The sequence below is a fragment of the Danio rerio genome, chromosome 21 (genome assembly GCF_049306965.1).
Source record: "Danio rerio strain Tuebingen ecotype United States chromosome 21, GRCz12tu, whole genome shotgun sequence".
NCBI classification, from domain to species: Eukaryota; Metazoa; Chordata; class Actinopteri; order Cypriniformes; family Danionidae; genus Danio; species Danio rerio.
This window is the reverse complement of record NC_133196.1, coordinates 43,422,284-43,437,708: the sequence shown is the minus strand read 5'-3', so window position 1 is coordinate 43,437,708 and position 15,425 is coordinate 43,422,284. Positions and strand designations below refer to the sequence as shown.

The following is a 15,425-nucleotide window of genomic DNA, read 5'->3' as shown; positions in this document are numbered from 1 at the left end:
AGTTAATGTATTAACATGAACTAAGAATGAACAACACTTGTACAGCATTCATTAATCTTAGTTCAATGTCAACTAATGATTTATTAAATTTCAAATTTGTACTTGTTAATGTCAGTTAATGCACTGTGACTTTATGTTTATTAATTATTGTTAACAAACATCAATAAAATAAAACTGTAATAAACGTATTGTTCATTGTGTTCATTGTGTGTTAATAAATACAAAAACCTTATTGTAAATTGTTATCAACAATGTAAACACTTTCGGTGCAAAACAGTAATATAGTAAATTGCAATAATTGTACTTTCTTTCTTTCTTTCTTTCTTCATCAGTCGTGCATCCAAAACTGAGATTGCACAATCCTAAACTCCACCCAAGAAAAAGCTCTTAACTTCCCACAAGTGAAAGTAATGTGGACTTTCTCCAGCTCTTCAGTCTCAGCCACAGCTGTAAGTACAATTCTGTTCATTCATGAACACGTGTTCCTTGCATGCTAATGGAAATGTGAGAACTGTGAAATAGCACTAGTGATAGTAGTAAATCATGGTTGGACTAGTTCATGTGCTTAAGATTGAGAATACGCATGCAGTTTATATTATTGTGGATATTTGTTTTATTCTGGAGAGAAATTAATGTACTTATTTAAAACAACTTTTCCAGATATTCTTCACTAGGCTCTTTAATTGGAAACATGTAAAAATAAAAGAAACTGTGCTTAAAATTGGACACACTCTTGACAATACTTTTATTTTGTTGCTGAGTAAGATTAATTGAAAGTGCTGAATCAAAACCAGAACAGATTTTGCGAAGACAGAGACCCATTTTGAGTAAAGTCTTGCTCAATGACATCAGTCAGCTTCTCTGCCAATTCACAAGAACCATCTGTGGAGTAAACGGTGCAAAATTTTAAAGAAGGCAGCCAAGCACTTTAAAGTTTACATAATATTTTTATTACATATGTTTGGAGTTTAAATATATATCATCATTAAAATGTCATCTTTAAAATAGCTGTCTATACTCTACATCAGAAAATGATGTACGCATAGTGCTATTTTAGTTTAAGAATGCAACCATTTTCTGCTTTAAATAGCATGCAGGAAACAACTTGCAGGTAATTAAAGATTATAGCTTTTATTTTTCTAGATTACCGTTGAAAAGAGCGATAACAGAGAATGCCCTAAGGATGTCTTTTTGTGTTATTGAGGAAAACTCTTTTTATTTTTACTTTTATTCTGCCAGAACAATACAAAATGACAGCATTCGAACCCCAAGGAAACCCACAGACAGCGCGACCTCGTAGATCAATGGGTCTCTTCAACAATATCAAGGTATGTTTCTCAATATAACTAACAGCCTTAATTGAATCCATAGAAATATGACTTCTTAAATAAAGGTGCACAGCTTAAAATAAATAAATATTGCACAGCTTACCACAAGATGTGCATCATATAGTTGAAGGTAATTTCAACAATTCTTTATCAAATATTTATCAAGTAAAGTGTTTAAAAGAGAAATATATTTTTTGCAGGTTTTTTAATTTTTTTCCTTCTGGAGAAATTATTTATTTTATTTGGAAAAATAAAATAAATAAAATAAAATAAAAGCTATACATAATTATACAACAGTTCTGTCTGGTTTTTGAACCTGATATATCTGCGATATTCTGCAATAACATCGCTCTTACAGCCTTTTCACTCTGGTGTATTACTCCACCCCCACAAAGAGTGAAAGCAGATCAATGGACTCACTACAGTTTGACAAAACTTGCAGCTGTTGGACAACATAAAGTACGTTTGAGGCTTTTTTTTAGGTGAGAATATAGTTGTTTAGAAGAAAAACTCAGCTATTTTTTTTTTTTTTTTGTATTTTAAACTACAGCTGATCAAATCATAAGACAGATAGGTGACATTCTAAGTTGATCTCTCTCTCTCTTTTGTATGTTGTAGTGCTGTATTTATACTATAGTAATCTGCTAGTGTTTGTTTTGCTTTAGCTTTTGTTTTGGGGTTAATTGATGTGATCTCCTAATGGCAACAGAGAAATACTGGGAAATATCTGTAGACTGATGGCGTTTCATGTGAGCAAAATCACCCGTTTTGTCATCATTTTAGACAGTACGTTAGGGAGCTAGCTCTAAAGTGACGTGTTTTAAAGCAACGGTTTCTTACTGTTAACTGCAGATGTCAATGCATAATGGAAGAAAGTAGTTCCTCATAAAATAGGATTTTTGAGACCCTGTGTTTGAATTTCTTTTTCATATACATGATTATGCTTTCGAACTGTTGTATAAACGCAATGTCACACCCGTAGCAGTGCAATATGGCTGTATATCGTCACTGGTGGGACGCCAACACACGCCCCCACCAGCGCCGATATACTGCCATATAAATTTATAAATTTTAATGTCAATATTGTTAACCCCCTTTTAGTCAAAGGATTAGTAAAATATTATGTACTGTCATCGTGAGATAGACAAATCAAATTAATTATTAAAACTATTAAGTTTCAAAATGTGTTGAAAAAAATTTTCTCATTAAAGAGCAATAATTAACATAATAAGAGGGCTAATGATTTTGTGTACATGTTTTGGTGCTCGTTAGCTTCTTTTTAAAGATAATTTTTAAAATAAAATAAATAAATAAATAAAAAAGCAAATTTAAAGTAACAATTCGCTAAATTAGTAAAATTGAATTTAATCCATCATGCTTTCCATCATTTAACTGTGTGTGTCGTATCATATTGGTTAACAGATTTATGTAGTAGACTAAGCCTGTACTTATTGTATGTGGTAGAATGATGTGCAAGTAGAATAAATCTGAAAGGTCTACAGTATATAGTAAGATGATGTGACTATTTTCTGCAAGCAAAAAAGGAAACTGTCTGTAATAAAACCAGAATCAACACAAAGAGTTTCATCCTTTATTGTTTCACTACCTGTGACCAGGGTATTCATATAGAATTATGTCATGAATTTAGACACTAATTATATTCCTTTTAAAATATTTTGGTACTCCTTTAGGTTTGTTCAGTTGTTTTATATAAATTTTTGGTGTAAACACTATTGGCTACTGTTCATGAAAGCAAATATAGAAGCAATAGTAACAATGGTATTTTTTTGTGAGGATGTGAATATTTTTTCCTATGCTTTGCTTGTTCTTGATAAATATGAATGTGCAGTGGTTCATTTCAATCTTAAAACAATCAAATTATTTTATAAACCTAGCTCTAACAGGTTCATAGCATGACTCATTATATTAGGAATTTCATTACGAATTGTTGTGCTGAAGTGGTTTTTATTTTTAAGCAAAATTATAAACCAAATGCACCAAACTGATAACATCTTCAGCTGTCAACATGAGACACTCTACAGAACATCTAAACATGTTATTTCTTGAGCTTTCTTACTCAAGTTACCTATAGCACCAGTATAATAGTTATCCTCTCAGATTACTTTTTTGTGTACTGGTTCTATGAACTATATGCTTATCTGTGCAAAGATGAAAAATGACCAAAATCATGTTTTCCCATAAGACGTATCCTTTTTATTTTAATTTAATAAAACTTTTAATAAAAGTTACTCTGTGTACCTTTAACATTTGTGACCCTGGACCCTGGTCATAAGACTCAATTTTTGATATGGAGATTAATACTTTACATTTGTTAATTTATGGTTTTATAACTATTCGAAAATCTGGATTCTGAGGGTTATATATAGAGTTGAAGTAAAAATTAACCCCCCCCCCATGTTTATTTTCCCCCCAATTTCTGTTTAACAGACAGAAGATTTTTTTTAAACACTTTTCTAAACATAATAATTTTAATAACTCATTTCTAATAACTGATTCATTTTTTATTTGCCATGATGACGGTAAATAATATTTTACTAGATATTTTTCAAGACAATTCTATACAGCTTAAGGTGAAATTTAAAGGCTTAGGTTAATTAGGTTAGTTACAATTATAATGTTTTGTTCTGTAGACTATTGAACAAATATATAGCTTAAATGGGCTAATAATTCCGAACTTAAAATGGTATCTAAAATAATTTAAAACTGCTTTTGGTTTAGCTGAAATAAAACAAATAAGACTTTCTCCAGAAGACAAACATATTATCAGACATACTGTGAAAATTTCCTTGCTCTGTTAAACATTATTTGGGAAAAGTAAAAAAAAAAAAAAAAAAAAAGAAGAAATTAATAACTTCAAAGGAGGGCTATTAATTCTGAATTCAACTGTATACATGAAGAGTATAGATGGAAAAACCTCTAAAAGCCATTTGTCTAAATGAAGTGCTAAGTAATATACAATACTGACTAAAAATTGACTTTTGATATGTTTTGGAGAGTGGGAGATATACTTACATTTATGAAGTAAAATTTGTGCATGAGTGTGTATGTGTGAGTGAGTGTATGGGTGTTTCCCAGCATTGTGAGTTCAGTGTGCTATCAGTGTTGGGTTGCATCTGAATGGGCATCTGCCGCATAAAACTAATGCCAGAGTTATTGGTGATTCATTCCCCTGTGATGACCCCTGGTGAATTATGGACTAGGCCAAAGTAAAGTGAGAGTGTGAGGGTTTAATATATATTAGATTGCAAATCTCACCATTTCGTTAGGATTGCAGTGCACTATTCTGCTGCACTTCTGAATGGCTGTATTTGATGTTTATGTTGTGTGGGCAGCCAAATTGATTGTTACTTGTATCTTGTCATGTCGAACAAAGGCTCAAAGGCTGGCTTTGGTCCAGGGTCACATTAAATATTGTTTAAACTTTTCACAGTTCCCATAACAACTTGCAGAAGTAATTTTTTTTTTCTAAGAAATCTGGGTATGATTTTAGATCTAAGAAAACCATCTAGGGGAATTACTATAAATTAACTCAAACCACAGAGCAGGATCTAATCCAGCACAATTGGAACTAAAGTGACATCTTGGGTGTACTGATGGAGCACATGCAAGACAAAACAATAGCAGCTGTATCATAAAGTGTTACAAACACACATTTAGAAAGTTAATGTTGAATTTACTTCTCACATTTGTCTGTGGCAGTAGGTTCTATTCTAAACCCATTATATGTTCAGCTACACATTGTCACAGTTGATTTATAACTCACAACAGAACATTACATCTTCAAAAAAACACTGGACACAATGAAAACACAGCTTTTAACTTGCTGTCGTCCATCCTCCACTTTTCACAACCCTGTACCCTGTAAAAACATAATATGCCAAAAAGTCATGAAAACAAATGTTTTATATTACTTCAACTTATTTTAATAACTCAATATTTTTAGTCAGTTTGACTAATGTAAGTTGAAATAACTAGAACATTTGGTTAAACTTTATTTTGATGGTCTGTATGTTGATTAAACGTTACATTGCATCTACATTCCAACTAATTCCCATTAGATTATAGGTAGACTGTTAGGTTGGGGTTAGGGTTGGAGTCAAGAGTTAGAGTTAGTGTAAATTGACATGTACTTGCAAAGTTTCTTACAGTCAGTTAAATATCTGTTGAAGGAGCAGTATCAACAGATATTAAGCAGGCAGTCTACTAATACCCAAATGGACCATCAAAATAAAGTGTTACCGACAATTTTATTTGATTCAACTAAACAATGTTGAGGGGTAAGTTTTTTTTTACTGTAAATATGTCACTTCTGAGTCCTTCTGACAATGCAAATGCAAGCAAGAAAATGGTCAAGGGGGAAATTAGTTCCTAGGGAACCAGGCCGAGTAATCATTTCTTACAACTGAGACCCTGTAACTACTCGGTGTGGTCACTGTTTACAATGTATTTGAATTTCCAGACCCTTAAAATGCTTTTAGAAAATAACAGGCTAAATTAAATTTTTGTGCCAACTTTAAATTTCCTTTTGGCAACACTCTGTTTAGTGTTAAGTTTGCTGACTTCAGTCTCTAACCCTGATGATTTCCTAGACAATAGGCTTCACACTTCCTTGCATTCACTGCATATCCTTTTATTGTTATATTTTTCTTGTAATCTGTTTTTCTTATGTAACCGAGTATTTATGAAATGCTCTGAAATGTTTTTACTAAACACATACTGTACATCTTTATCATTTTTGTACAGTTGAAGTCAGCATTATTAGCCTCCTGAATTAATTATTAGCCTCCTCTAATTTCTGTTTAACACAGAGCAGATTGTTTCAACACATTTCTAATCATAATAGTTTTATTAACTCTTTTCTAACAACTGATTTATTTTATCTTTGCCCTGATGATTACATAATATTTGACTAGATATTTTTCAAGACCCTTCTATAATGCTTAAAGTGACTTTTAAAGGCTTAACTAGGTTAATTAGGTTAACTAAGGAGTTTAGGGTATTTAGGCAAGTTATTGTATAATGATGGTTTGTTCTTTAGACTATTAAAAAATAAAGGGGATAATAATTTTGACCTTTAAATGTGTTTAAAAGGTGTTTAAAAAATAAAAAAATGCTTTGATTTTAAGCTGAAATAAAACAAATAAGACTTTTTCCAGAAGAAAAAAATATCATCACTCATACTGTGAACATTTCCTTGCTCTGTTAGTCAATATTTGTAATGTAATGTAATGTAATGTGTATTTATATGGCGCATTTATTGTGTATGGCCGTACACCCAAAGCGCTTCACAATCATGAGGGGGGTCTCTCCACACCAACACCAGTGTGCAGCATCCACTTGGATGATGCGACGGCAGCCACAGGACAACGGCGCCAGTGCGCTCACCACACACCAGCTATTGGTGGAGTGGAGAGACAGTGATAGAGCCAATTCGGTGGAAGGGGATGATTTGGGAGGCCATGATCGTATGGGCCGATAGAAGAACAAGAAAAAATTTAAAGAGGGGCTAATAATTCTGACTTCAACTGTTTGTGTTTCAGTTTTTTGTACTGTGTCATGGGATGCTCCAGCTTTCTCAGCTCCTGGTGTCGGGCTATCTGAAGGCTTCCATCACCACCATCGAGAAAAGATACGGATTTTCCAGTTCAAAGTCAGGACTTTTGGCAGCCTTCAATGAGGCAAGGATAAAAAGCATGGATGTTGCTAACCCTGTGTGTTGATAGCCTGAAGGCGGAACAGTTCTTGCCTAGTTACCAGTTATTTTATTGCAAATGTACAAGTTCAGGCACAAATCTTAACATAAAATTGTCACTGCATTAGTATAAGTACAACTGCTGCTCTATAATAAATTTGGTTACGCAATCTTTTGTTAAATGAAGGTGGGGAACACAGTTCTCATTGTGTTTGTGAGTTTCTTTGGGAGTCGCGTGCATCGACCAAGATGTATTGGAATCGGAGGAATGATTGCAAGCATGGGAGTGTTTCTCATTGCCCTGCCTCACTTCATTAGCGAAAAGTATGAATATACAGAATTCATTAGCAGTAAGTATGCATTTTTTCTTTAGGTCATCCAGAATTTACTTTAAAGCTTAGTTCTCCCCCCAAAATTTACCTTTAAAATGGTTTAACACTTCAGATCTTCTTGTCCATCTTCAGAACATAAATAAAATTAATTTTAATCAAATTTGAAAGTATTCTTTTGAAAGTATATTTATTCTCTGATGCCTAAAAACCTTTGTTATAAATGACAAATTATTTTATTTATTTTAAGTCTTCGAAAGAGGTATGATCACTTAATAATGAACAGGTTTCATGTGCTTTCCACATACTAATATTGATCAATGAACACGAATGAACATCTGAATCCCACACACAAAAAACGATTGGGTTTCTTCTTGGATTAAACTGCTCATTATGTTTTAATATATTTATGAACATTATTTGAAGCATCAGGTGAACAAATATTCAGTTTCTCATTTTTCAGATATCATTAAAATATTGCGTTATTATGAAAAATTCTCATAGGTCAGTAATGACAGAATGTTACAGAGACCTGGAAGGGACGTGATGGTGTGGGGAAAGAAATGGGTGAAAAAAAAAAGTGGGAGGGAGAAAAAAATGGATAGGAAAAAAAAAAAAAAAAAAAAAAAAATATATATATATATATATATATATATATATATATAGATATAGACCACGAAGATGTTGAAAGATGAAAGATAAAAGAATGCAAAACTGTTGTTTGACAAATACTTCCTGTTCACTTTATACATGTCAACCCATTTTTGCTGTTATTCTCCTGTATTTTACCATTCTATTCCACTTTCATCCTATCATTAAGTATTTTCCAACATTTCTTTCATATTTTAAATATTGAAAGCACATTAAAACTAATATAGAAATGTCAAGATTCACTGTCTATTCATCACTTTTCTATTCATGCATCAATCATCTCCCTTCATATGCAACCTCTGAATCAGCAAATGCATGTACTGTATAAGTGCTGACAGACTGATGCGCTTCGTATGATAAGCTGATCCCAGATCAGCTTCTAACATGCCATTTAAAGTGACATCTCTGTTGGCAAACAAGTGAAGAGCAGCAAATAAATCTCTTGTTTTATGTGATAACAGAGGTGTGTCACTTTAAAAATGTGCAGATCTATAGGCTGATGAAAGCATTTGATTATTTTAGTAGCCTAACTGTTTATGTTCATATAAGAGAAAATGAGTTGTGTTTAAAATAAAACAGACAGGACATGTTTATTATTATTATTATTATTATTATTATTATTATTATTATTATTATTTAATGTATTTGTCTGTTTAAACACACACCCGATCCCAGGTCCTCTTGGCATGTACAGAAGCTGATCTGGGATCAGTTTATCATATGGAGTGTGTCCATCAGTCAGCGTTTATACATGCATTCACTGATTCAGAGATTGAATTAGAAGGGCAGCGATCGCCGAATAGATTTGATGAATAGAAAGTAAATGCTGACATTTTTATATTCATTTGAATGTGCTTTCAAGATAAAAAGTATCTGAGAAATATGGTAAAATACTTAATGATAGGATGATAGTGGTATAGAATGTTAAAATACAGAAGAATTCCGGCAAAAACGACATGCATGAAGTGAACATGAAGTGTTTGTCAAACAACAGTTTTGCGAAGGAACGCAAAACATCTTTGTGAGGGGACACAAAAACACACACACATATATACATATATATACATATATATATATACATATATATATATATATATATATATATATATATATATATATATATATATATATATATATATATATATATATATTATTTTATTTTATTTTTTTTTCTTTCAGTTTCTTTTTCTCCCACCCATTTTTTTTTTCTCCCACCGTTTTTTTTCCACCATCATTTCCCTTCCGGGTCTCCATAGAATGTTAACTTTGAGATTAACATATTTCGAAAAAGCACTTTATTAACCGAGTGTATTTATAACATAGATACCAGACTCAACTCCAGCCTTTGCCAGACACAGGACATAGAATCCAGTCCGACATGCAGTCAAAATGATACAGACCCTCAATTGGGAGTGTATCCAATACTTCTGCTGGGCCAGTTACTGCTGGGCATTGGTGGTGTTCCAATACAACCTTTTGGCATTTCCTACATAGACGATTATGCAGAAAGGAGGAATTCACCCTTCTACCTAGGTTTGATTGGACATTGATTATATACAGTATTCCCATAATATGGTGGTTTATCCAAGAATTATTCAACTCTTGTGTTTTTTTTTACAGGCATACTTTTTGCAGTTACCGTAATTGGACCAGCTTTTGGCTACATCATGTCATCTGCTGTGCTTCGCTTGTATGTCGACATAGACAAGATGTCTTTAAGTAAGTTTGATATGACATGATATAACTTCAAATATGCACATAATGTTTCAAGTCGTACGCCATTACAAATAAATCCATCAGCAGCTATACTAACATGTCTAAACGAGTATGTTTTGACAAGCTACTGATTCTAAATAAAAGTGTTGACCTCAAGATTCAACATGTTTACCAGCGTTGCTTGGTTTATGAAATAAAAGCAAGCGCAAAGCTATGTGTTTGAGCTTCTTGTGGTGATGTTTGATGAATGCTTTACCATTATTCCATTTCAGATGAAAACAAATTAGAACATGGTGACCCCAGATGGATTGGTGCTTGGTGGTTGGGATTCCTGATAGCTGCCACCCTTCTTTCCTTGACATCTTTGCCATACCTGTTTTTCCCTAGAAAGATGTCCAAAGAGGTGATGTACCGTATAAGGTTAATTTCATTGGTAAACCTTTAGTTTAGGACACAAGTCATGATATTAACAAACCATAAACTTAATAACACGTGATAAACTAATTAGCTGTTTACTAATAGTTAGTAAGGTAGAAGTTGGGTTGAGGTTTTGGATAAGTTTAGGGATGCACAATAAGATCATACTTTATATAACTACTAATGAATAGTTAATATCTTAATAAAAAGGCTGGTAATAAGCCAGTAGTTAATAGCATGAATTCTGGCATAAATTAAACTGTTATCATTTAATTTGTAGCCTTTTGGATGGATTTTGAGAAAATGAGTTGTAAATAAAAATCAGTGGTGATTTGTTTGATGTAAAGTAGTAGAATATGAGTTCTTGTGGTTTCAGTTAAGATGTTGGCATTGTTCCTAAAACATAATGGGGTCACAGAGAATATGTTGAAAAAGTGAAAACAAGGAAAGAAACATGAGTCCTAGGGGAGCATGCCTCAGCCTGTTCATATTTTTTTGCTCAACTTAGTTAAAGAACAAGCTAACCTCCCATGAAGTGTTAAGCTAGATGTTCTTGTACAAAATGAGTTTTTCAGAATTGGTGCAAAATTCCAAAGCAAATCTGTGAGTATAAAAACAGGCTTCACATATATATGTTCAAGGTCAAGTGAAAGCTGGTGCTAACTTTTTAGTAAAAAAAAAAAAAAAAAAAAAAAATAAAAAAAATAAAAAAAAAAATATATATATATATATATATATATATATATATATATATATATATATATATATATATATATATATATATATATCAGATAACAAAATTATCAGACGATAAAAAAGGATGATAACATGCATTCCTGTCATTGGTGTCTACACTGATCTTATGCTCAGAGTGATATTTCAGTAGATAAATGTGGATTTTACTCTCTTCAGGAGATCGAAGAAGCCCCTGTGGAGCCATCAACTGAGAAAATGATACAAAACAAGAAGCCCGAAACTGACCAGATTGAAGAGGTGTCTCTTACACAGTTCTTAAAAAGTGTGTTTGCCATCTTATCCATCAGTTGATTGTATCAGTATGTTTATTTGCACATTCTGTATGATTTGCTTTCATTGCGTTTTGACATCTGATCAAATTGCATTGCTGGCGTTTAATGAGTGACACAAATATTTATGACCTAAACTACAACTGGATTGTTGTATTAAAGTCATTCCACATTTAAGTCATATTGAAACAATGAGGGTCATATTCAAAAAATTCTTTCTTGCAGCAGTAATGACACTAATGTGTAGTGAACCAAATAAAGTTTGTGTTATGCAATCCTACAATTGACCTACTTATTCAGAACCAGATGTTTGATTAGAAGCCAAGTGTTTTTTTCTTTACTGAAAAAATAATTCCCGTAACAGTCATGTTCTGTAAAAATCTGTTCATTGTTTTTCTTGTAATAATTTTAGAACTTGCCCAATGCTACATCCAATATTGACACATTTGAGTTTTTTAATTTAGTTGTTAAGTTTTATTTATTGTTCATTTGTAGAATAAATTATTCAGATTTGGATTTCCATTTGTAAAATATTGACTCTGAAAACGAAACGTTCAAGAACCACTAACTAAAACAGTTCCAAAGGACAGCCTTCTTGTCTTTTTTGGATGCTCTTCTGAATTTATTAACACTTATTTTCTTTCTCATATTATCTCAGGCTTTCCCACAATTGTTCTAAGGACTCTGCGAAACCCAATTTATCTGCTGGTAGTGTTCGCTCAGGTGAATCTTGCTGCCATGGTTGCGGGACTGGCAACATTTATGGGCAAATTCATAGAGAAGCAGTTTGCACGGACTGCCTCCTTTTCCAATATCATGATGGGTAAGTTGTGGAAGTAACATGCACTCTCAGACATAAAGGTAAAATCATGTCACCTTTTCAATGAGTAACAAGTGAGGTAACAAATACTCCAGTAACTGTAATTGAGTAGTTTGTCTCGGGAATTGTAATGTACTAAGTAGTTTTAAAAAAATGTGTACTTTTACTTTCCTTTGAGTATATATTTTAGTGCTGTAGGATCTGTACTTTTACTCCACTACTTTCCTTCATCCCGCAGTCACTTTATTTGTTCTTGTCTATGGAGATTGGATAAAGTAGACCAACACAATCTCACGGCAATTCGTAACTTTTTCATTTAGTGGCGAATTCGTATGAATTCGTACGATCTAATTCGTACAATTTAGTACGATTTGCTTATCCCCCAATGACGGTTGGGGTTAGAGGTGGGGTCAGGTGCCACGCCTCCTTTTTTAAAATCGTACCATTTCGTACGACTGAACTCGTACGAATTCGTACGTATTAGCCACTAAACTGGCAAAACGTAAAATACTTACGTTTTCTCGTGAGATCAGGCTGAGTAGACAAATCAGTCCTAAGATTCCCGTCCAATTAAATCACACATAGAAAGTAAATCGCACCATATTGAACAATCTCAAGACATGGGCAAACCATTTGAAAGTATTATACGTATCCAAGAAGATGTCCAAAATCTTTACACACAATGACCCAGAGACTGTATAGACTGCATGTCAATGATGAGAAGATGGCGGATGTTTACTGTATGATGACTGAATTCGCCAGATGGGCTTAAATAATTACCAATTGCACTACAGAATATTGTGTTTACACATCCCTGCACAAGTTGCATGTAAACGCATTAGCTTTTCACAGTGTAATACTCAATACTCTCTAGTCTGGAGTACTTTTAATATGGCTACTTTTTACTCATACTTTAGGTAATATTTATGACAGATACTATTCCTCCTACTTGCACTACATTTTTGAGCAAGTAAAGGTACATGAGTATGATTTTTCAGTACTCTTTCCACCACTGCAAGTAATGCAAGTTATGTAATAACATTACTTTTCTAAGTAACGAGTAAATGTAACACATTACTTTTAAAAATTAAGTAATATTTGAGTTACTTTTTCAAAAATGTAATGCGAGTTACTTTTTAGTTTGATTAATAAGCTTTTAAAAACTAAATAGCTGAATAAAAGTTCAAGTAGTCACAACAAATCACAGTCAATGAGAGAATGAGTTCATTATTTCCATTAACACATCAAAGACAAGTAAAAGGGGATTACAGTTTCAATGGACAATGATTTCACATAAGAAAAATACTGTAGTACAAACACTGCAAAAAATGCTTTTCTTAGATTTTTTTGTCTTGTTTGTAGTCCAAATACCTAAAAATTCTTAATTCGAGAAGAATTTTCTTGACAAGCAAAACATGTTGTCTTGTTTTAAGAAATAATCTGCTAATATTAAGTAATTTTTACCTTAAAACAAGCAAAATACTCTGCCAATGGGGTAAGCAAAATAAGCTTGTTTTTCCCTTTGGCATAATATTATTTTGCTTACCACATGAATGAATGAATGCCCATCACTAGTACCTAGTAAAGTGTGAATATAAGTGTGCAAAATAAAGTACTAATAGGGACCCTTTAGATACAAATGAGTGTATTTTAAGGGGGAACCACCCAAAGGAACCCAGTGACAGCATCAGTAGCTTTTTTTTCTGTGAATGTAAGCATACCTTTTTGAGGTGTTTATACAAGAAGAAAATATTTAGCTCTTTCAGAAACCAACAATAGGTGCTATGTGTTTGCGGCCAGTGAAAGCATATCTTATTTTTCTAACTTATGAATTACTCATTGACCACTGCTAATCCGCACACAATACAGCATGTCACTAAACTCACTCTGATTCAAAAGCTAAGACCTGGGAAAAAAACATAAAAGAAGATTGATGCTTTTTGTCTGAGAGTAACATCTTTCACTGTGTATTGTTCGGTGGGATTTAGAATGGCATGTACTGTGGTTTAGGGCTTGTCAACCTGTACAATACCACCCAAACTATCAGATGTATGCATAAAAATGTTTGTGTGAGCGTGTGTGTGTGAAAAATGTTGTTTTATATCTGTTTTTGTCTGTCTGTATATTCACAGGTGGTATCAATATTCCTTCAGCCATGTTTGGCATAATGGCTGGAGGGGTTATTCTACGCAGACTGGGTTTGACTGTCAGGTCCTCTGCGGCGATGTGTACGATAGCAGTCTTCATAAGCATTATGTTTGCGATTCCACTTCTTTTTATTGGCTGCCCCACACAAAAGATTTCAGGACTCAACTACCGGTATGTTGTGTTTGGTCCTTAAACGCTTTAGTGTTTGACTTGTTAACTCGTGCGTCAAATTTGAAAATAAATTTGACTGTATAGCCAGTGGAAAATAGTCTATAAATTATTTAATTCTATAAATAATATTTATTTGTGCTATGCCATTGACAAAAATGTTATAGCTGCCTACTTTACTTTGTCACTAGGGTTTTATGATAATGTCTTTAATTTATCACTCATAAAAATGGAATTACCTGCGTTACACATGACTTCACAAAAGTTTTTCTCAGTGGCTTTGGTGCATTTCTCACAATATTATTTACATTTCCACAACAGTTAATGCATTTTTCAAAACAATTAGTGCAAACTGCAAAACCTAGTTGATAACCTCCAAACGTGTGTCTCAAAATGGATAGCTAATTTCTCAAAAATCCTGACACCATGGTTTATGAACAAGATAGTCAAATGGTTTTGTCATGTTTTTATTATGACAGTTTAAATGTTTTCCAATGCAAAACAGTCGATTTTGGTGACAATTCCTGAAAATGCTCAAAACAGCACTAACAGCAGTCGTTTGAAAACTACATTAAAGTTAGACATCACTGCATTTAGTGAGGTATCTGAGTACAAGACACTGAATATGTATGTTTCACATTTCACGTGCAAATGTAAATAGTGTTGTGAGAAATGCACCAAAGCCAATAAGAAAAACTGTAATTTAACAAGAACAAATCAGTCATACTAAAATTAAGTAATACTAAAATTAAACCACAAAGATTTGACAAAAAAAAAAAAAAACTATTTTGCTTGTCTAATCAATTTAGGACTGTAAAATAATTGATAATAAATACAGATGACAAATTCCCTGTCTATTAGTTTAATAACAAAAGCTAAGTATTTATTTTGTGTTGAAAGATAGATAGATAGATAGATAGATAGATAGATAGATAGATAGATAGATAGATAGATAGATAGATAGATAGATAGATAGATAGATGGATGGATGGATGGATGGATGGATGGATGGATGGACGGACGGACGGACGGACGGACGGACGGACGGACTGACAGACAGACAGACAGACAGACAGACAGACAGACAGACAGACAGACAGACAGACAGAT

At 33.0% G+C, this 15,425-nt stretch overlaps 1 protein-coding gene across 3 annotated transcripts in view; it reads left to right on the top strand.

Moving 5' to 3' along the window:
- Positions 1 to 15,425, top strand: part of slco2b1 (solute carrier organic anion transporter family, member 2B1) — a 68,751-nt gene that overhangs the window by 34,205 nt on the left and 19,121 nt on the right. Inside the window, exons 2-11 of one of the 3 annotated variants that reach the window (XM_073935031.1) lie at positions 333 to 449; positions 1,240 to 1,328; positions 6,890 to 7,027; positions 7,229 to 7,391; positions 9,345 to 9,554; positions 9,642 to 9,740; positions 10,010 to 10,140; positions 11,067 to 11,172; positions 11,838 to 12,002; positions 14,132 to 14,318. In XM_073935031.1, coding sequence (XP_073791132.1) covers positions 1,251 to 1,328; positions 6,890 to 7,027; positions 7,229 to 7,391; positions 9,345 to 9,554; positions 9,642 to 9,740; positions 10,010 to 10,140; positions 11,067 to 11,172; positions 11,838 to 12,002; positions 14,132 to 14,318 — 1,277 coding nt within the window. In that variant the 5' untranslated portion in view covers positions 333 to 449; positions 1,240 to 1,250. Of the gene's footprint in view, positions 1 to 332; positions 1,112 to 1,239; positions 1,329 to 6,889; positions 7,028 to 7,228; positions 7,392 to 9,344; positions 9,555 to 9,641; positions 9,741 to 10,009; positions 10,141 to 11,066; positions 11,173 to 11,837; positions 12,003 to 14,131; positions 14,319 to 15,425 lie in introns of those variants that run through there. The other 2 variants (NM_001037678.2, XM_073935032.1) reach the window with 2 other exon arrangements.